This window comes from Gobius niger (assembly GCF_951799975.1).
Source record: "Gobius niger genome assembly, chromosome: 4".
In the NCBI taxonomy this organism is placed as follows: domain Eukaryota; kingdom Metazoa; phylum Chordata; class Actinopteri; order Gobiiformes; family Gobiidae; genus Gobius; species Gobius niger.
Genome location: NC_136855.1, coordinates 40853867 through 40877132, shown reverse-complemented (window position 1 = coordinate 40877132; position 23266 = coordinate 40853867). Strand labels below are relative to the sequence as shown.

The 23266-nt window shown below is 39.4% G+C and overlaps 2 protein-coding genes across 2 annotated transcripts in view; one reads left to right on the top strand and one right to left on the bottom strand.

Annotated features, from left to right (window-relative positions):
• Nucleotides 1-2184: 2184 nt before the first annotated feature.
• On the bottom strand, nt 2185-13650 carry plaat1l (phospholipase A and acyltransferase 1-like). Its single transcript, XM_079554784.1, has 5 exons — nt 13573-13650; nt 7980-8109; nt 7674-7762; nt 3787-3951; nt 2185-2282 (listed from the first exon to the last, which is right to left on the bottom strand). Exons 1-5 carry the CDS (start codon nt 13579-13581, stop codon nt 2217-2219), a joined length of 459 nt encoding a protein of 152 aa, XP_079410910.1. The 5' UTR covers nt 13582-13650; the 3' UTR covers nt 2185-2216.
• A 4846-nt stretch (nt 13651-18496) lies between these two features.
• bbs4 (Bardet-Biedl syndrome 4) overlaps nt 18497-23266 on the top strand; it is a 69113-nt gene continuing 64343 nt past the window's right edge. The window contains exons 1-2 of the mRNA XM_079554716.1: nt 18497-18530; nt 21056-21098. Of these exons, the coding sequence (XP_079410842.1) occupies nt 18504-18530; nt 21056-21098 (70 nt within the window). The 5' untranslated portion in view covers nt 18497-18503. The remainder of the gene's footprint in view (nt 18531-21055; nt 21099-23266) is intronic.

Here is a 23266-nt window from a genome sequence, read left to right as displayed (position 1 = left end):
AATGACTGTGGCGTTACGGGTGCAGCACGGGATGCTTGTTGCCTCTATGACACTCCAGAAACGGGCCAGAAACCCCCAAAAACTACTGATTCTGGAGCTCCCATGACGCCACAGAGTCACAAAAAGATCATGTAAACACTTTTTTCCTCATTAAAAGTGACATAGTGCAGCTTTAACACGACATCTTACATGTTCAGAATACAATATAGATCTGAAAACGGCTTTTTTTTCCTGTTCACCTGCAGCGTTTCTCCTCCTTTTACCCGGGATGTTCCGCAGTGTGGCTTTAACTGCAGGAGAACACTGTTAGAACGTAGTAGTGCCTTTTTAAAGACGAGCTTATGGAGATGTTACGAGGATGATGACGGTCACTCTCCGGGGTTTTGCTTTTTACTGCTGATGTAAATATGGGGGATGTGCTGATGGTATTTAAACTGTGGTTCTTATGAAGATTAGTGTCTTTATGATGTAATAAAATGTTTGTTCCAAATGTTGTTCCACATCTGTTTTATTATCGGCACCTCCTGCTCCATCAGGCACTGAGGAACGGTCAGTATTCAAAGACAAAAGGATTTCGAAGCAAACTTTCTCACTTTTCTCCATCACTTTAACCCCTTAACTCCCGCCTGAACCAAGCACATTTTCTCCAGTTTGGCTTTACCCCAATCCAAAAGCTTCTGGAAAAAAGGGGAGAAAAAAGCAACAAAACAGACGAAAACGATGGAAATGTGACAAAAAAGTGAGAAAAGTTTGACAAAAAAATGACGAAAAATTTATGAAAAAGTGACAAAAATGTGACCAAAAAATGACAATAAAAAATTTTAAAAAATTCCCCAAAAATTACAAAAATGTGACAAAAAATGACAAAAAAGTGAGAAAACATTGATGAAAAAGTGGCAAAAATGTCACAAAAATTTGACCAAAAATTGACCAAAAAATGAAAAGAAAGAAGAAAAAGAAGAAGAAAAAATGGACGAAAAAATGACAAATGTGACAAAAAATGACAAAAATGTGATAAAAATCTGACCCAAAAAGTTTTAAAAAATGACACAAAATTGACGAAAAAAATGACAATATGACAAATTACAAAAATGTGATACAAATTTGACCAAAAAATTACAAAAATTTGACACAAAAAAAATGACAAAGAAACGACAAAAATGTGATTAAAAAATGGGCGAAAAAATGACAAATGTGACAAAAAACTACAGAAATGTGATAAAAATTTGACCAAAAAATTACAAAAAATGGACAAAAAAACGACAAAGTTACAAAAATGAGTTGAATACCCGACAAAAAAATGATGGAAAAAAAACAATCTGACGTGAGAAAAAAGATCCTCTCGGTTCAGGCGGGAGTGAAGAGTTTAACAAACGCTGAATAATCGAAATGTTCTTCAGGTAAATAAAGACACAGGCATGGAGGGAACGGCCCATAAATACTTTTAATGCCATAAACGCAGAAACAAATCAACACATCATTCATTTGTGAAGATTTGATTTGATTTTGGCTCTAAGCTAAACAGGCTAATTTTGATCAAAATCACTAATTTTTGTCTAGATTCGGAGATGAGTGTTTTCTCATTAACTCCTCTCTGGACGGACACTAACGTTATGTGAAGAGACAAATGCCTAAAAAATATCTATAATATGTCTATAGTTTCAAGTCAATTTTCAACGACAACATTGTTTTTTATGTTCTGAAACACGTGTGATCTCGATCTCCTTTTATGGCGTGTGCATTTAAACAGCCTGGTTCTGGATTGAAGACTTTAACAGGATGTTTCTCAGTCGTCCTTGGACCGATTTTAACCATTTAAAAACTCAGAGAAATGTTTAAATCTGAACTGTTTCGATCCATGGGGGAAAAAAAGAAAAAAAACGCAATAATATATAAAACATCCAGATCGTGACTTTTTGACCCTCATTTATTTCACTTCTGTTCATCACAGAGCTACAAAACCACACATAAGGAGTATTAGAGAGTCTAGTTTCACAATTAATATGAGCCAGTGTGTAGATTTATGTGACCGCATCACACCTGACTTTGAATAGGAGATAATACATAAACCAAACACTCTTAAATTGTCCCGGTGAATCTGCCAATTGCATTACAGTCATTTTGCTGATGGACTTAACTCGAGAATCCCTGCATTTTTAAATAGGTAAGAAGTCATTTGTTTGTGTGTAGAACAGCTCCCTCTGGTGGCGGCGTCCTCACAGTGTCTTGTCCTCAAAAGCTTCTTTCCAGGCCGGCATGATGTGCTCGTAAACCTTCTCTATCTGCAACACAGGAGACATGATGTTCAGCAGCAGCAGCTCAGGGGGGGGGTCACGGCTGGGGGGTCACGACTGGGGGGTTACACTAAGAATAACTGATCAGAAACTCCAATAAGAAGGAAGATCAATGTTTCCTTTGCAAACAACAAACTCATCGTGTCTTCATGAGGTTTCATTATGATTTAGTTCTGATGTGAATGTGGTTCTTCAACTATGAATGGACTGGATGGAGCTCGATGGGAGCAGCATCTATTGAGAAGGTTAGCGCCCACAGGGACCGGCACGTGGGGGCCGCTCGCGGGCATTGGCCAGGGGTCCATATGGACCGCGGTGCTGCTGTCCGAGGACAACCCGCCGTCACAACAATGCGCGTGCACGAGATCTGACTGCTGTGTGTGTGCGCGCATCCAAACAGGGCGATGTGTCATCGTCACTCACGCTAAACTGCAGCTGTAGACGCTCCACACAGGGACAGGTACATCCTCCAAAACAAAACATATCTGCGCGTCTTTGTTTCAGTCTCTCCTGCAGTGACCGAGGCTGTGGTTCATTATAGATCCAGTGCTGCGTCATGTCAGAAGCTCAGACACATGCGTAAGATCCAATCGTGGCCACATCCGTCTCCAAAGCTTTGTCTCCGTCAAAAAATTACCCGTAAACAGTGGCCAAACAACTGCTTAAACACGAGCCTCTAATCAAACGCGCTGCTCCGAGTGCTTCAGCCTCCGTGTGCGGAAAGCAAAAATGAAACTATCTCTTAATGAGCGCATGGCCTGCACTGCTGCTTTTGTTTTCTATTTTGCTTTCACGTATTGTGAGCCCAGAGCTACATTTCATTATAAAGCAGCTTGGAAAGCATTGCCAATTTTATTGTACAGTCAGTTCAAAACAAACGTATTATTTCTTAGATTGCACTTGCACCGTGATGCACCAAACCACGGGTCCTGCACCGTGAACTAAACCGTTAGAGCTGAACCCCTAATGTTTATCCATAATTATTCCACTGTCTCTTGAATTCTATTCCCTGAGTTTATCGAACATATTGTGGTTGTAGTTAATAAGAGAGGAGTACGGGTGCATCAAACACTCCAATGGATGGATGGATATTTTAAACATCTGTAGTGGCCATAGTTTTTGGACTGGGTTGGGAACCACTGGTCTTAGTGCGGGTCTACAGCTGTACTGAGTGACAGGTTATAGGGACTATATGGACATTTCTTTGTAATCACTCATGATCTCACAATATCAAATGTGGAGACGAGCTGAGAGTAAAGCTATATTATTCTCCTTTTGTTTTTACCCAGAGGGGGCGGGACCTCATCAAAAGTGCCTGGACGTTACAGCCGCTGGGTCACTGAAAGGTCAAACATGCACTGATATGTTTCTTCCACATAAAAGCTCCATAATGCGCCTTTAAGAAACATCCCGATCAGAAATGTGACACACAGTCAGTGACACTCGCTCTACAAAGCTGATCTAATCCCCACCGCAGAGCCTCTGTACGGACCTGCGTGGACTTCTTCACTCCGTATCTGAGCAGCGTGGCCTGGTGCTCGCTGTTGTGGTACAGGACGTCAAAGGTCATCTCTCGGCCAATCAGGTCGTCGATGGCCGGCTTCACCAGGCTGTGGAAGTCCCGCGCCGGGAACGAGTCGTCCAGCATGTTGTTCACCTGCAGAGACGCGTCACGTTAAACCCTGAGCTGGAGCCTGAGCGTCACTGTATTCAGGAGATGGACAGTGTTTAACTCACAGTCAGGGGGAGAAGCTGCCTGGGGCCCCCGACAGTCAAGGGCCCCCGTGAACTGACCCATTTTTTTAATAAACTTGCATCAAATTCAGCTTGATATACAGTCCTCTAAGATTTTGGAGCTGCAATTACACCATGTCTCCACTAATGAGCCTTGGCGCTGTTTATCCCCCTCCTGCTGCTGCTTTAGTGAGTCATGGTTCCCTGTAATGTTAAGCTCTCACCACCTCTTTGGCTATAGACCTGTGTAACAGCTCATTTGAAAGCTAAGACCCGCAAAACTGATCTTTTTCCTCGCGTTGTTGCTGTGTTGTGTCACCTTTTATGTTTTTGTCACATTTTTTGTTGAGTTTTTGTCAAATTTTTGTCAATTTTTTGTCAAATTTTTGTCACTTTTTGGTTGAGTTTTTGTTGAATTTTTGTTGAATTTTTGTTGAATTTTTGTTGAATTTTTGTCAAATTTTTGTCGAATTTTTGTCAAATTTTTGTCAAATTTTTGTCAAATTTTTGTCACATTTTTGCTAAATTTTTGTCACTTTTTGATTGAATATTTGTCAAATTTTTGTCAAATTTTTGTCAAATTTTTATTTAATTTTTATCACTTTTTGGTTGAGTTTTTGTCACATTTTTGCTGAATTTTTGTCACTTTTTGGTTGAGTTTTTGTCAAATTCTTGTTCAGTTTTTGTCACTTTTTGGTTGAGTTTTTGTTGAATTTTTGTTGAATTTTTGTCACTTTTTGGTTGAGTTTTTGTTGAATTTTTGTTGAATTTTTGTCACTTTTTGGTTGAATTTTTGTCACTTTTTGGTTGAATTTTTGTCACTTTTTGGTTGAGTTTTTGTTGAATTTTTGTCACTTTTTGGTTGAGTTTTTGTTGAATTTTTGTCACTTTTTGGTTGAATTTTTGTCACTTTTTGGTTGAGTTTTTGTTGAATTTTTGTCACTTTTTGGTTGAATTTTTGTCACTTTTTGGTTGAATTTTTGTTCAGTTTTTGTTATTTTTTTTTGTTGCGTTTACATCCTTGTTTTCTTCTCATTTCTTTGTGGCTGTTTTGGTGCTTTTTTCCCCAAGAAGCTTTTTGATTGGGGTAAAGCCAAACTGGAGAAAATGTGATCCGTTCAGGTGGGAGTTAAGAGGTTAATCTATAATGAGCAGTGGACAGACTTTTTACTCATGTCTCCACTAGATTATATTTCTAAAGTGAACCAGCGACACCAGATTTTCCCGTCTCTTCCGGTCCTCGACAAGATTTAGAAAAAGTATTTTCAGCAGAATTCTTTGATCTCTGAACTCTAATTCCTATAGCCTTATTCATCCACACCTGAACCTCAAAAACATCCATCTTTACTGATGATTTCCATGAACAACCGGTTCATTCAAAGTCTAAACAAGATGTAAGTGTCGTCGAAAGGACTTGCACTTAGTATTTTTTGTTTTAAGGGTTAATATTTTTTGTTGAAATTTATTGTGACTCACGTTGGGATAGATACGTTTATTTGCCAAAGGGGTATTTTTATTTTTGTGAGATTTTTGGTTTAGTATAAGAGGCTGCGAGACTTGCATTGTGTCTAATTATTTGTATATTTGTGAAGTACATTGGTCTAATCATTGTTTGCTTGTTTAGTTTGCACAAAACTGAATATTTGCTGCCCAAGAACCTCCGAAGTGGCAGCCATTTTGTTTGTCGTATATTATTTCATCTGTGACTGGATCATGTCTAAAGAACTGTATTTCATGTCCCGTCCAACAGTTTCCACGGCGCCCGTCTTTAAGAAGCCGAGCCTGTGTCGTCATTTCGGAGCCACACAAGATGTGAAAAGGTTTTGTTGTTTTCCTCAGTGAGTCTTAGTGACTTTCCAACGTCCAAAACACCTGAAAGTCCTGAACTCAACCTACAGATGAGCATTGAGGATGTGTTCAGGCCCAGTAACTGAAGATCTCAAAGGTACATCAGGTAAATCGACTCTACAGCACATTGTTTATTTCGAACAATTTAAAAACAATGATAACACAAGTAATGGACGCCAACACAGCAGTTGTTCAAAAAGGAGTGGCTTGAAGTGTGACCTTATTTAGTCCCGCCCCCTTTTCTACGTGATATTTTTACAGGAGCAAAAGAAGCTCAAATCGTTCTTCTTTTACAAACTGTGAATGTCTTTCCACAAGATACACATCACGGCCATAGAAATCCAGCCACAATAATGTTACTGATTGTTTAAATTATAATGAATATCCAGCTCTATAGTTTGTGAAGACCATGTTTTTATACATAGATTTAAATTGGCAAAACTGTGGTACATTTCTTGAGTGACACATTCAAGCTATTCCATAGTTTTACGCCGCAAACAGCTAGAAACTCCTCCTGGTGGATCGGACGACCGGGGTTTGGAAAATCATGTGACCCTTAATCTGTGCCCTTCCTCCTGTTGTGGAAAGAAATCCTGAACACTGGCTGGTAATAGATCATTTTTAGCTTTAAACATCATTATTGTTAGCGACAAAACTGAGACGAAAACAATGATGGAAATGTGACAAAAAAGTGACAAAAAATTACTGAAAAAGTGGCAAAAATTTCACAAAAATTTCACAAGGAATTGATAAAAAATTGACAAAAAAATGACTAAAATTTGATAGAAAATGTACGAAAACATGACAAAGTGTGACAAAAAAATGACAAAAATGTGACGAAAAAAATACAAAAATGTGATAAAAAATTGACGAAAAAACAATGAAAAATTGACGAAAAAATAAAAAAAATGTGACTAAAAAAGACAAAAATTGATAAAAAATTGACAAAAAAAAAAAAAAATGTGACTAAAAAAGTGACAAAAATGTGATAAAAAATTGACGAAAAAAAAAAAAAAAAAGTGACAAAAAAAGACAAAAAATTGACGAAAAAACAATAAAAAATTGACAAAAAAATAAAAAAAATAAAAAAAATGTGACAAAAAAAGACAAAAAATTGACGAAAAAATAAAAAAAATGTGACAAAAAAAGGACAAAAATGTGATAAAAAATTGACGAAAAAACAATAAAAACTGACAAAAAATTTAAAAAAAAATGTGACAAAAAAAGACCAAAAATTGATAAAAAATTGACGAAAAAATAAAAAAAATGTGACAAAAAATGACAAAAAATTGATAAAAAAATGACGAAAAAACAATAAAAAATTGACAAAAAAATAAAAAAAATGTGACTAAAAAATGACAAAAATTTGATAAAAAATTGACGAAAAAATGACGAAAATGTGACAAAAAATGACAAAAATGTGACGAAAAAAAATACAAAAATGTGATAAAAAATTGACGAAAAAACAATAAAAAATTGACACAAAAACTAAAAAAAATGTGACAAAAAAAGACAAAAAATTGACGAAAAAATAAAAAAAATGTGACAAAAAAAGACAAAAAAATGACGAAAAAATAAAAAAAATGTGACAAAAAAATGACAAAAATGTGATAAAAAATTGACGAAAAAACAATAAAAACTGACAAAAATTTTTTAAAAAAATGTGACAAAAAAAGACCAAAAATTGATAAAAAATTGACGAAAAAATAAAAAAAAATGTGACGAAAAAATGACAAAAAATTGATAAAAAATTGACGAAGTTTAGGTAGATTTGACTTTAGGAAAAGTTCCTCGTACCTTGTATTTCTGTCCGAGCATCAGGAGCGGATCCAGCTTGACCTCTGACCTCAGCGCTCGGCCGAACAGCACCATTCTGGAGTCAGAATCTGCACATTTCAGATCGTATTAACACTTTCAGCAAAAGATAGAACTGGGTAAAAACTGAATAACATCTGTTCTTTGTAGTAATTATTTCAGTGAAGTGAAGCCGTGATTCAGTGAAGACGTGTCGGATAAGAAAGTGATTTTGACTTGACTTTTTGAGCCACTGAGAGGAAGCCCTGTGGTTTTGTGCAGTGTGTTTCCTGTGTGTGGCTGACGGACCGCGGGACGTGAGGTGGGCCACGTACGGCACCCCGTCCTTCTCTCCGTAGTACACGGCGAAGTGCGAGAAGTACTTGGTGCGCGGGTACTCGATGATGTCGCCGGGGAACACGGTGGGGCGGGAGTTCTTCTGCGGGAGAGACGAGACACAGAACGATTCACAAGGTTACAGTGTGGAGTGAGACTGGGCGAGGCTGTGGGTGGGGGCTCTGTCTCGGATGAACGCAGCTCTTCGGGACCCCCCCCCCCCCCCCCCTCTAAGCAGTAGAATCATCAAGGCTTGGCTTGGTGAGTAATTCGAGGTGTGGTTCGGTGCAACAGTAGTACCTGTGTTGTTTATTCTAGCTTTTGTATAATACCTGCGAATCAGACCATTTATGTTTTGTTTTTTTTGTCTACTTTTTGTATTTGAAGAAAGGGGCACTTAGCATAAGCGTTGTCTTCATCGTGCTCCTTTTCAATCATGTATAAAAAAAAAAGCATGTATAGTTGTTGAAATGTGAAAACATGTAACTAACATGACTGAAATAAATAAAAAAAAAAAAAAAAAATAAAAAAAAAAAAGTGTGACAGGTTGAGGCGAGGTCCTGCTCCCGAACCTGATCAATAAATACTGTCGAGAGTCAGTAGTCAGACTAGAGCAGTGTTTTTCAACCTTTTTTGAACCAAGGCTAAAAAAATTTTCATCGATAAAATCACGAGGCACCACCAGCAGAAAATGTAACTCTGTAGCCTATAGTCACAATATGAAGTCGTGTCTTGAATATGCCACTGTCACCCATGCGTCACTTACTGATATGGAAGAGTTTTACATGGTTACTCTGCCGACTCCACAACGGCACATTATTTGCAGAAAATAATGCATATGTTTTCAAAAAAAAAGTTTTTTTAAACCAACTAGGTGAAATTGGATAATTTCCCAAGGCTCACCAGACAATATCTCACGGCACACTAGTGGTTGAAAAACAAGAGTGATTCATGCCCAACCCCTGCTGACTGAGAGGTGCACATTTAATAATATTTAAAAAAAAAAAAAGGATTCTGCACAAGCCAAAGTGACAAAATCCATGTTGTCACTTCACCACAGCTCAGTCACATGTCAGTGTTAAAGAGCCGCCTCAGGAAACGGCTTTAATTAAAGAGGGGGTCTTCTGCTTTCTTCAGTCCCATAGCACCAGTCTATATCACACTACAATGATGACAAACCTTCTGTTGGTCTGTAAATGCAGTAAATCAGAATAACTGCCTTGTATAAAATGTCTCTCTCAAAATGGCTGTAGTGAATGTCTTGAAATAGGCCTCTGTCTCTTTAAGAACCTCTGAGCCTTTAGACACGCCCCCTCCACACGCTGTCTGTGGCATCAGTGGGGAGGGCGTTCTGCTGAGGAGCAGTGGTTGGTTACTCGGCTGGTGACGGATGCTCGGAGGCGTCTCCAGGAGGTGGGGGCGTTCCTAGGAGGACTCAGGCAAACCTATCCCTAAAATGGCCGCCATCAGAGTTTTTACAGATTACTCAGAAATACGTGAATGTGCCAAGGCAACACTTCAGGCATGTTTTTAATGAGGGAGTGACAGAATAACATGATGGAAAGCTTGGAAAAGTCCATTTTGCATAATACCCCCCTTTAAGGAAACACTGTTGTGGTGTCTTGGTGTTTATCAATCACAGAGCGTCGTAGCATCAACTTTCACAGTTTTCCAACTTTTATTGCAAAGGTTGTTACGTCAACAAAAGCATATGTTAAAAATTGACTTATAAAAGTTGATGCTGAACTGACACTTTCAAAATAATCTAATGTGGCATTTTCTTTGAGTGAGCGAATGAGGTAAAGTCACTGTAGGTGCTGTAGATGCAGGTGTTTCTTTTTGCACTAAATTGCTGCAATTGTTGATTTTGTTTTACTAAAATTAGGCTTTTGCCATCGTTACCATTTGTTTTAATATAGCATGTTATTTGCATAGATAGAATCAAATGCAAATGTGGGCTATCAAAAAAAATAAAAGTAAGTAAATATAGTAACTTTATAATTTGCAGTTATATGTGTTCCGTGCTTGTCATCGAGGTGTTTGGCACTTTTAAATTTTGGCCTCGGAGACAAAAAGTTTGGGCACCGCTGGTCTAGAGTCAGTCAGACTAGAGTGATTCATGCGCAACAACTGTTGATTGACAGGAGCACATTTAATAATAATAAAATCCATGTTGTCGTCCCCACAGCTCAATCACATGTCAGTGTTAAAGCAGTGCTAAGTAACTCTTCCCCCTAGAGGCCATAAGCGCAACTGCAGGTGTTGTAGCAAGTTACGATTTTTTAACTTATTAATTGTCTTGGAGAGTAAATACTACGCTGACAGGAAAGGCGAAGGGACAGGGGGTTACTGTGCAATTACACAATGGAAACCTGGCTGTAAATACTGTTTAAAGTGACGTTAGCCGCAGTTAGCTTTGCCCGCTAGCATGTTAGCTTCTTCTTCGTGATTCCATTAGTGTGTATTGGCGACTCCGGACCGGTGGCAGTCAAGTTGCAAACATGGTTTTCTGTCCAGAGACACCAGGGGGCGATGAAAGACCCTCCAATCATCCCATAAACACTTGTATTACCCCCACAGGGACAACGGGGAGGATTTATTAAGGTAAACACGGTACTTAGTGCTGCTTTAAAGAGGAAACTCAGGAAACGGAAATGAAGACAGTTTGTGCTTTTGCTTCATTTAGTAGAAACTTAAGCCACGTGGATCATTTGCTGCTGTAGCTTTAATGAAACTGTTGAACAAAAACAACACTAAAGGGAAATGTATGGCACTGTACACTAGGGGGCGACATGCGCTTTTGTTTGGCCTGCACTCCACCAATAACTTTAAAGAAGAAGAAAAACAACTGTTGGTGATGTCACTTCCCTTTCCCCTGTTTAAGGACGGACGGATTGTTCAAATGCAGCTGAAGCTCTAGTTCACTAACTGCATAGATCTAACAGTCGACCCATGAAAGGTTAAAGGGATATTTCAGGATGTTTGACATAGGGCCTGATCTGCTGGGAAATAGTCCCTCTAAATGCGATCGTTCATGTGATGCAGGTCAGTTATATTCCAAACATGACTCTATGGACACAGACATGTATATGGTTAGTCTGGTGTTATAAGTGATTTGCCTCAGGTGCTCTGTGGAGCGGGTCACACTGTTTAATGCAGGCTAGCTGATACCATAGACATGCACTAGCCTTGCATTAGCCTAGCGCCACGAAACTCTTCAAATATAAGAACTGCATGAATTACACACAAAAAATATCTCCAGAAATCAGCAACACTCTGGATAACGATGAAATGAGGCCCTATGTCAAACATCCTGAAATATCCCTTTAAGGATTTGTAGCTAATGTTTGTACTTAGAGGCTGTAATTTGATGGTTTCGGTCGCAGCCTGACTCTCCCTTTCATTCTCAATGGTAAATATGGATGCAGTACACTTTTTGGCCATTAGCGTCAAATTGGGGGCGCTGTTTCACTCCTTTTGCAAAGTTAAGCAAACACTGTTCTGGTGTCTTGGTGTTTATCAATCGCAAAGGTATATGTTAAAAATGGACTCATAAAAGAATTGATGCTGAACTGACACTTTCAAAATGATCTAATGTGGCATTTTCTTTGAGTTAACGAATGATTTAAAGTCACTGCAGATACAGGTGTTGTTGTTGTTTACATTTTGCACTATGTTGCTACAATAATTGACTTTGTTCAACTAAAACTAGGCTTTTGCCATAGTTTACATTTGCTTTAATGTAGCAGGTTATTTGCATAGGATTTAACCCCTTAACTCCCACCTGAACCGAGCACATTTTCTCCAGTTTGGCTTTACCCCAATCCAAAAGCTTCTGGGAAAAAGCTGTGAAAATAGCAACAAAACTGAGACGAAAACAGTGATGGAAATGTGACAAAAAAGTGAGAAAACTTTGACAAAAAAGTGACAAAAAATTTATGAAGAAGTGGCAAAAATGTCACAAGAAATTGACAAAAATGTGACAAAAAATGACAAAAATTTGACAAAATGTGAGAAAAAAAAGTGACAAAAAATGACAAAAAAATTGCAAAAATGTGAGAAAAAAATGATACAAATGTGACAAAAAGTGGCAAAAATGTCACAAAAATGTCACAAGAAATTGACATTAAATTGACAAAAAAATGACAAAAAAGTGATAAAAATGAGTTGAATACCCAACACAAAAATGATGGAAAATAAATCAGATGACGTGAGGAAAAAGATCCTCTCGGTTCAGGCGGGAGTTAAGAGGTTAAAATATCAAACATATTTTGAGTTAATTCACCCTTGAAACAGACACTTCATTTTAATATTCCTCAGTATGAAAACTACTTGCAAGAGCTACTTATGCAAGTACATGTACTCGAGTAAATGTAACCGAGCACATTTTCTCCAGTTTGGCTTTACCCCAATCCAAAAGGTTCTGGAAAAAAGGTGTGAAAATAGCAACAAAACTGAGACGAAAACAATGATGGAAATGTGAGAAAAAAGTGAGAAAAAATTACTGAAAAAGTGGCAAAAATTTCACAAACATTTCACAAGGAATTGATAAAAAATGGACAAAAAAATGACTAAAATTTGATAGAAAATTTACGAAAACATGACAAAGTGTGACTAAAAAATGACAAAAATGTGACAAAAAAAAAAAAAAAATGTGACTAAAAAATGACAAAAAAAATACAAAAATGACAAAAAAAATACAAAAATGTGACAAAAAATTGACGAAAAAACAATAAAAATTGACAAAAAAAACAAAAAAAATGTGAGAAAAAAATAAAAAAAATTGACGAAAAAACAATAAAAAATTGACAAAAAAATAAAAAAATGTGACAAAAAAATGATACAAAATTGACGAAAAAATAAAAAAAATTTGACTAAAAAATGACAAAAAATTGATAAAAAATGGACGAAAAAATGACAAAAATGTGACAAAATGTGACGAAGTGTGACCAAAAATTTACAAAAATGTGACAAAACTTTGATAAAAATATGACAAAAATGACGAAAAAGTTACAAAAATGAGTTGAATACCCAACAAAAAAATGATGGAAAAAAAATCAGATGACGTGAGGAAAAAGATCCTCTTGGTTCAGGCAAGAGTTAAGAGGTTAAAATAGAAGAATAGTAGAAGTCAGTATGAAACTTGCATGACATATGACTACTGGCAAGAGCTATTTATGCAAGTACTCGAGTAAATGTAACCTCTGCACATTCTAACATCCACAACAGAGACGTAAACAACAGAGGCGAGTTCACAAACATGTCTTACAAACTGATATCCCTGATTTTATGCCACGATTGACGATAAACCCGACAGCGATGGTTCATTCCTGGACGACGGAGCGGTTTTGGTTGAAGGTACTCACCAGCCCCATGAGTGGAGCGGTTTTGGTTGAAGGTACTCACCAGCCCCATGAGTGGAGAGGTTTTGGTTGAAGGTACTCACCAGCCCCATGAGTGGAGCGGTTTTGGTTGAAGGTACTCACCAGCCCCATGAGTGGAGCGGTTTTGGTTGAAGGTACTCACCAGCCCCATGAGTGGAGCGGTTTTGGTTGAAGGTACTCACCAGCCCCATGAGTGCGGTTTGTAGTTCTCTCTCCTGAAGTGAAGCTGACAGACAGACGGCAGCTGTTTGTGTCTTTTTAGAGACGCTGTTCCACCACAGTGAACACAGGCGGCCCAGCCCAGGAACCTGCTCCACCACGCTGGGCTCAGCCTTAACAATACTAGGTTTTCGATACCGATACCTGAACGATACTTTCTCCGATACTTTAACTAAAATATTTGTCGTCTAGAAGCAGAAAACAGAATAATAATGTGTGGAAGTTATGCAAATGTAAAAATCGGATTCATGTGCAATGTAAATGTGTGACCGGAATAATGAGGAAAAAATGTGGAAAAAATTGTGTAAAAAAATAAACAAATAGGGGGAAAAATAGGGAAGAAATGGGGAAAATAGGGAGAATATTTATATAAAAAAAACAAAAGAGCAAAGATTTGGGAAAAATAAGAAAAAAAAGTGTAACAAATTGGGAGAAATGGAGCAAACATTGGCAAATAATGAAGAAAAAATCATTTATTTTAGCTGAACAAGTCACTTCCATTAATGCTCTCCCCGGACCAACAGCATCAAAACTTGAAACTAAAGATACACCATTTTTTTTCAGTACCTGCTTGTGATACTTTTATTTTTTCGATGCCAGTAGAACCTCCATCCTTACATCATCCATCCATTTTCTTCCTCTTTCTCCGGGCCGGGTCGCGGGGGCAGCGTCTCAGCAGAGACGCCCAGACATCCCGATCCACACACACCTCCTCCAGCTGTTCTGACCCCAAGGCCACACCTCCTCCAGATGTTCTGACCCCAAGGCCACACCTCCTCCAGCTGTTCTGACCCCAAGGCCACACCTCCTCCAGCTGTTCTGACCCCGAGGCCACACCTCCTCCAGCTGTTCTGACCCCGAGGCCACACCTCCTCCAGCTGTTCTGACCCCGAGGCCACACCTCCTCCAGCTGTTCTGACCCCGAGGCCACACCTCCTCCAGCGTGTCCTGGGTCCACGAGGCCTTGTCCCACTAGGACATGCCTGGAACACCTCCCGCTGGAGGCGACCAGGAGGTATCCGGAACAGATGCCCGAGCCACCTCAGCTGCTCCTTTCGACATGAAGGAGCAGCGACTCTACTCCGAGCTCCTCCCGGGTAACTGAGCTCCTCCAGCCACCCTGCGAAGGAAACTCATTTCGGCCGCTTGTATTCACGATCTTGTCCTTTCGGTCATGACCCAAATCTCATGACCATAGGTGAGGATCACATGACCATAGGTGAGGATCACATGACCATAGGTGAGGATCACATGACCATAGGTGAGGATCACATGACCATAGGTGAGGATCTCATGACCATAGGTGAGGATCACATGACCATAGGTGAGGGCGGGAACGTAGATTGATACAGACGGCGTCTCTGGAATCGTCCATATATGGTCATTTTTGAAAACAGTTAAGGGGGAAAACAATTTGGAGAAAAATATACATTTTCTCTAATTATTCAAAAACTACTTTAACAAACGCTGAATTATGAACATAGTTTCTACTAAATAAAGATACAAAGACATGGGGAGGAGCAAAGTGGTTCAACAGCCCATAAATACATGAATAACAGAGAATGCTAACATGATGCTACATGTTAGCATCGGGCTAATGCTAACGGTTAGCTAGCGCTTGCTACAACTGCCGTTTTTTCACTTCTACTGAACAATCTGCTGTGAGAAAATATCCATATGGGCCCGATTTACACTGGACTTTATTTATGTGATAAATAAGTTCATATTCCACCAGAAAATGGCAAAAAAAAGAGAGAAGCCACGCCCCCTTCTATGACGAGATGCGTCTGTATCTATGGACTCAGCTCCCTCTTCACCACGACAGACCGATACAGCGACCGCATCACTGCTGACGCCGCACCGATCCGTCTGTCCATCTCACGCTCCATCCGTCCCTCACTGAGAACAAGACCCCGAGATACTTGAACTCCTCCACTTGAGGCGAGGACTCCCCACCGACCTGAAGAGGGGAAGGAAGGAGGAGTAATTAATTTGAAATGTGAACATCTTTAAAGTGAACTAAACAACTCGTGACAGTGAACCTGTGGGTGCCGGGCTTTGTGATCTGACTTTAAGAATAACAGAACTGTGTCTCGCACCCGGGGGAGACTCACCCACACTGTAGGAACGTGTGACTGGTTTAATGTTAGTCTCCAGTGACACCTCTCAGTTTGTCTTTGGTAGAGTATCGTGACCACTGTGTAGTCGAGCTAACATTCAGATTGCACTGCAAAAGTAATGAACTAGATCAGTATAAACATCTCAGTTTGAGCACAATAATCCACATTTTAGTTGTTCTGACTGGTTAAGAAGTTGTTGGGCATTTGTCCTGGATTATTTCACTTGTTCTGAGATGTTTCTGACTCGTTTCGATACATTTCGTCCTTATTTCAGGTCATTTTCTTTGCCAATGGGGAAAGAAAACTGGTCTTATCTCATTGGCGATTTTACTTTCTTATTTCAAGCGAGATTTACCCTAGAACTGGTCTGAAATGTCCTCAAACAAGCAAAGCAAACTCCGTCCGATCAGGAAAAGTGTCTAAATGAGTGAAAACCGCTCAAAACAAGAAATATTTCCTCAATTCAAGTCATTTAAGCCAATGCTTGATATTCAAGTGTAAGTGAATAAAAACAGTCTGATTCAGTGAGTGCGTCTGAGAACTTCCTCTTTCGCTGCCTCTGTTGAGGAAACACCTGCTCACGGCCTCCTGAGAGCGGGACGGCCCTGTCTGTGAATTACACTGTTTCACTTTATCAGTGTCGAACAGTGATGGGCCGTGTCGTTAGTGTCACATGTACAGACACAGGCTGTAGAACACGGGGCAGGAAGTGAGTGCTTTATGTGTAGATCAGGTGGGTTCGTCCTGAGCCGCTGTGGGCCGACCTGAGAAGCCGACCTTCTGTTTCAGAGCATTTTTTGTCTTTTTTTTTGTTCTTTTTTGGTCATTTTTTGTTCTTTTTTTGTCATTTGCTTTTCTTTTTTTGTCATTTTTTTTTGTCATTTTTTGTCATTTTTTTCTTTTTTTGTCATTTTTTTCTTTTTTTTGTCATTTTTTTTGTTCTTTTTTGGTCAAATTTTGTGTCTTTTTTTGGTCATTTTTTTCATCACTTTTCGTCAAAGTTTTCTCACTTTTTCGTCACTTTTCCATCATTGTTTTCGTCTCAGTTTTGTCCCTATTTTCACACCTTTTTTCCAGAAGCTTTTGGATTGGGGTAAAGCTGGAGAAAATGTGCTCGGTTCAGGTGGGAGTTAAGGGGTGAATATTGCCTGCAGTTCACAAACTAACCACCAGGGAGTGCTGCAGCGCCCTCAGCGCCCTGGGTTCCCACGGCCTTGCTCTTCCTCCTGCACAGCTCCATCCGCTCCACAGCAGTGTTTCTCCATCTTCTGGGAAGAGCGGAGCGGACGAATATAATCTGTCTTATTCTCCAGTGAGCAGGGCTGGACTGGCAGAAAAACTCGGCCCGGGACTTTTGGGTCAAGACCGGCCCAAAAAAACTGTCATATTCAATACAATAACTAAATGAACTAAAACAGTAAAAGCTACGAATCGAGGACAAACTGCTATTGTTTCTGCCGAATTCAAGCTAACCCCTCAGAGCACTCCATCCATCCATTTTCTTCCGCTTTATCCGGGGCCGGGTCGCGGGGGCAGCGTCTCAGCAGAGATGCCCAAACTTCACGATCCACACACACACCTCCTCCAGCTGTTCTGACCCCGAGGCCACACCTCCTCCAGCTGTTCTGACCCCGAGGCCACACCTCCTCCAGCTGTTCTGACCCCGAGGCCACACCTCCTCCAGCTGTTGTGACCCCGAGGCGACACCAGGCCAGCTCGGAGACATAGTCCCACCACCGTGTCCTGGGTCCACGAGGCCTTGTCCCACTAGGACATGCCTGGAACACCTCCCGCGGGAGGCGACCAGGAGGCATCCGGAACAGATGCCCGAGCCACCTCAGCTGCTCCTTTCGACGTGAAGGAGCAGCGACTCTACTCCGAGCTCCTCCCGGGTAACTGAGCTCCTCCCCCCCAGCCACCCTGCGAAGGAAACTCATTTCGGCCGCTTGTATTCGCGATCTTGTCCTTTCGGTCATGACCCAAATCTCATGACCATAGGTGAGGGCGGGAACGTAGATCGATTGGTAAATATTTTAGTTTTAGTTTTAGTCTTTTGACTAAAATGTAATTTAATTTTAGTCAGATTTAGTCAAAAAAAACTTTGCGATTTTAGTCTAGTTTTATTCGACTAAAATTAAGACTAATTTAGTGGACTTTGCATTGATAATATTGATTATAATCATATTTAATGTTGTTCCTCTGCTTCATGGAGCTGCTCCACATGAACAAAGCTCAGAGCTGATCCTTTAACAGAGAATTTACATGATCTGAGGCTCTTTCAGACGCTCAATACAAGTTTGGATGATTTTAGTCTCTCCTTTTCATTTTTATTTAGTCTCATTTTAGTTTAGACTAAAATATCTGGACATTTTAGTCACAGTTTTAGTCTCATGAGAAACTTTTAATTTAAATTTAGTCCAATTTTAGTCACAAAAATATCACTTTGACTAAAATTAAGACTAAATATTTTAGTCGACGAAATTAACACTGGTGTGCTTGACCCCTGACCTCTCTGGCTCCTTCAGAAATATTGATAATGATAATACTAACAGCTAGCTTAAAGGAAATTAGCATCCAAGGCTGCTTCTCAGGACAAGATTCCACCATCTGCTTGTTTTGGTTTATTGACAGAAATGACAGCTAACCCAGGCTGATTTTTAAAGATTTTATTCTTTTAAAAGTGAACTTTGCAGCTTTTTAAAGCGTCATCATCGTCAGCGCTGACTCGTCGCGTCTCCATGGCAACCGCCCACTGTTGTCACTCCACTTCCAAGATGGCGGACGAGGAGACGAGCGCGGCGGTGAGTGCGCGGCTATAACCTCTTTTTCTGCGGATAAAACAAAGTGTTGAGTCGGAGCAGAGCCCGGGGGCGTCGCGCAGCCCCGTGCGGACGTGCCCGCGGTGTCTGTGCGGAAACACGTCCGTGAATGTGTCCGTACGGGGGGCGTTTCGGAGCTAGCTTCAGGCTAAACCTGCCTAAGTAGCGGATAAGTTGATTAGCTAACCTTCAGTTCACATTATTATCCGCGGACGACATGTTGTTATCGAGCTCCATCAGTGTCAGAGAGCCAAGGAAACAACAACAACAACAATAACAACAACAATAACAACAGTGTGCTGTGTTCATGGCTCATGTGGCGCATGTTAGCCTCACTCCTGCAACTCATGTCGAACATACAAGGCTTTTCCAGACATGATGGGCTGAATGACGACTGGAAAACATTTCACTGTCCTGCAACGAAGGGGAAGATTAGATTAAAGGTAGTGCCCATAACATCTGAGAGTTTGATGTAAATGTTAATATGATATTCCACACATGTCAAAGGCACAGTCTCCCTGTTTCAGTGAGAGAGACTTTTAAAGCACGTTTTAAACAGAGGCTAAAGGGAAACACTTTCAGCTGTTATTGCATTTGTAGTGATCTGTTGTCACATTTTGTAAAGTGTAAAGTGTGTATGAGTTTCCTGCCTGGGGGCTACAGATGGAAACTATATCTCTGCAGTGCTCATGTGCAACCGCTCATTAATATGCACTGTCCCTATCAAATAAATAAATGTTTAGTTTAGTTTAGTTTTAGTTTTATTTTATTTATTTATTTGAGCAGGGACAGTGTACAATATACATTAACCTCAAAGGGAGAGATGCTGTACCGGGTTATAGCACTTGTGCTAATTTCCACCTGTAGTCCCAGGGCACTGATGTCAACAAAGTCATAAAAATACTAATACAGAATAATACATTTCCCCAAAAACAGCATTAAAATCAACACACACTTCATTCATTCAAAGCATTAGATGAAATATGAAATAAATAAGTAAATAAATAGAATATGACCTGCAGTCAGTGACCCAGATCTCAGCTTGTTGAGGATGTGCTTGATCTGGTTATGGTTCAGGTCAGGAGTTTAGAAAGTGAGGTTAAGGAAAATGTTTTGGATTCGGTTTATTTAGCGATATTTGCTTTGTGACTATGTCTGTGAAAGGAGCTGTAAATAAAGTTCTTCTTCTCCTTGAATGAATAAAGGTTTATTCGGTTACAAAACATAAAACAAAATCAAAAACAAAACAAATTCATCACAGACAAGGCTGAGGTATTGAGGTTTTTAAAAGTAAACTGAAGACCCACTTATTTTGGCCGGCTTACTCTTAGTGTGTTTATTTTGTGTTTTTACTGTTATTATTCTTCGGGTTTTTACTATTGAAATGTTATGTTGTCTTTGTTGTCTGTTTTTTTTTTGTGTGTGTCAATTGTAGCACTTTGAAATGTGTTTTCATATGTAAAGTGCAATACAAATACAATTTATTATTATTATTATTATTAAGGCGAGAAACGGAAAAGGTGCAGCTGAAGCCGTGGCTTATTTTGCCCTAATTACAAAACAACAAAACAACATCTGCCCATCAAAGACGTTACAAAAAACAAATATATACAATGTATTATATATATACTTATACATACACACATATACAGTACATATTTTTTCTTCTTTTCTAAAATAATAATATGGTCATTTGTAAATACAGATGCTTGTTTGTTTCTCTGTTCCAGTTTATGCACCACAGTGATGCATGAGCTTAACTTAACCACATTTTCTTAAGCATTTTTTGTATATTTCTCAAAAATTCAGGTTTTAAACTGTTTTTTAAATAACGATGGAATTGCTCCTCTTAAAGATCGTCGTTGAATTTGTTCCACAAGTCGACCCTTTGACCGAGATGGTTCATTTTAAAGTTTGTTTGGACCATTTGTTTTTTAAACATATTTTCTCTCAGGTTATATTTCTGGTCCCTGTTTGCAAACAGACAAAGTTTATTTTCAGGCAGTATTTATGTGGACTTTGTACATAAAGACAGCGGTTCAGACTGACTCGATCACAGAATTTAATTGCTTTAAATTTGCAAATTTCTTCTTCTCCTCCTCCTTCTTCTTCTTCTTCTTCTTCTCCTCCTCCTTCTACTTCTTCTTCTTCTCTTAGTGTTAGTCATGAATTGTAGATGATAAATTAAGTGTTAACTCATCATTTATTAAGACTAAATAAGATGTAGTTCTTATAAAGTGTCACAGTTTATTCACAGATTAGATCAGATAAAGCCCAGAGGGACAAAAAAAAAAATCTTTATCCTAAATATGTCAACAACATAAACCCAATTTTTACATCCATCACTGAGATTGTCATAAAAGATGTTATTTTCATTAAAAACAGTAAATGATAGAAACCTTGCTTTATATTTCCTCCTCTCTTCAGCTGCAGCGTCTCACCACCTTCACCACTTTGACAGATGTAAATAATGTTTATTTTCTGTAACATTTGTCTTTTTTTTTTAGGCTCCTGTTGTTGCCGAGCCCAAGAAAAGACGTGCACCTAAAGGTATGAGAAACGAGTCACTCATTTCTAGCTCTTTATAACCACGCGCTGAGCAGAGGAGTTTAGCTGTGTGATATTTGTCCAGCAGAGGTCACTGTTGCTCTTCCCTGAAATCAGTGACAAACACACTGCTCTCCAACACCGCTCTGTCATTCTTCAACTAAAGGAATAAACGTTTCAAACAAAGCTGAACAATGTGAGGATGATGTTTATTTGCAACATTTCTGATTTGTGATGAATCAGGACAAACATATGGTTTCAGGAAGTCGTTGTATCACTTTAAATATTGCGTTTTCCATTTGCTGTCGGTGCTGATTGTCATGAAGGAGTGTTTTAATGTCAGTAGAAGCTGTAGTTTGTTAGTACAGGAACAACATTTGTGAAAAAGGACAGAGCCGTGGGAAGATGTTTTAGTAAGGGGGCGCTAAATCCTATTTATTAACCTCTTAACTCCCGCCTGAACCGAGAGCATTTTCTCCAGTTCAGCTTTACCCAAATCCTGTAGGCCAGTGTAACGCCTCATTTGAAAGCTAAGATCTACAAAACTAAATGGATCTTTTTCCTCACATCAGATTTTTTTTCATCACTTTTTTTGTCGGGCAGTCGTCTCATTTTTGTCAAATTTTCGTGACTTTTTTTGTCACTTTTTCGTCAAATTATTCGCATTTTTTTGTCGAATTCTTATAATTTTTTTGTCAATTTTTCGTCCATTTTTGTCAAATTTGTGTAATTTTTTGTACATTTTTTGTCACTTTTTTTGATTTTTTCCCCCCATTTTTTTGTCACTTTTTCGTCAAATTATTCACATTTCTTTGTCAAATTCTTATCACTTTTTCGTATATTTTTTCTCAATTTTTCCCCAAATTATTGTCCATTTTTGTCATTTTTTGTCACTTTTTCGTCAATGTTTTCTCACTTTTTTACCATTTTCCTCCTTGTTTTCGTCTCAGTTTTGTTGCTATTTTCACACCTTTTTTCCAGACGCTTTTGGATTGGGGTAAAGCTGGAGAAAATGTGCTCGGTTCAGGTGGGAGTTAAGGGGTTAAATCCTATCTATGTCACATTTTTTGTCACTTTTTCGTCAAATTTTTCGTTTTTTTTTTTGTCCATTTTTTTGTCACTTTTTCGTCAAATTATTCGCATTTTTTGTTAAATTCTTGTCACTTTTTTGTCCATTTTTCGTCCATTTTTTCCTCAATTTTTCGTCCATTTTTTTTCACTTTTTGGTAAATTTTTGTCATTTTTTTGTAAATTTTTTGTCACTTTTTCACATTTTCATCCTTGTTTTCGTCTCAATTTTGTCGCTATTTTCACACCTTTTTTCCAGAAGCTTTTGGATTGGGGTAAAGCCAAACTGGAGAAAATGTGCTCGGTTCAGGTGGGAGTTAAGGGGTTAATATTGCCTTCAGTTCACAAACTATCCACCAGGGGGTGCTGCAGCGCCCTCAGCACCCTGGGTTCCCACGGCCTTGAAAAAGGACCATGTCAGTGTTGCTCCCTGTTGCTGATTATCTCATCCTTGTGACGATTCCTGATGTTTGAAACGTGTGAAGAATGTTAGGAATGTTAACGCCCCGTCTTTTGTTGTTGTTCATGAACACATTAGGTGCCAACAATCCAGACCATTTTTCCTGATATTTGTAGCACCACAGTGTATTCTATGTTATAGCTATGGACACATGTTATGGCTCATTTGAAAGCTGAGAATCTAAGCTCTCCGTAAGTGAAAACTGTTTAATTCTACGTGCCTCGGTTCCTGAGAAATCTAAGCTAAACAGAGGCTAGTTTTGATCAAAATAACTGCCCCTCAGACTAACACCACGCCCCTCAGACTAACACCACACCCCCTCAGACTAACACCACGCCCCCTCAGAATAACACCACGCCCCCTCAGACTAACACCACGCCCCCTTAGACTAACACCACGCCCCCTCAGACTAACACCACGCCCCCTCAGACTAACACCACGCCCCCTTAGACTAACACCACGCCCCCTCAGACTAACACCACGCCCCCTCAGAATAACACCACGCCCCCTCAGACTAACACCACGCCCCCTCAGAATAACACCACGCCCCCTTAGACTAACACCACGCCCCCTCAGACTAACACCACGCCCCCTCAGACTAACACCACGCCCCCTCAGAATAACACCACGCCCCCTCAGACTA

Coding starts and splice junctions, on each gene's coding strand:
- plaat1l (XM_079554784.1), bottom strand. Junction 7,763..7,979: donor GGCCCACCTCACGTCCCGCG/GTCCGTCAGCCA, acceptor TGAAATGTGCAG/ATTCTGACTCCAGAATGGTG. Junction 2,283..3,786: donor GAGTGAAGAAGTCCACGCAG/GTCCGTACAGAG, acceptor CCTGTGTTGCAG/ATAGAGAAGGTTTACGAGCA.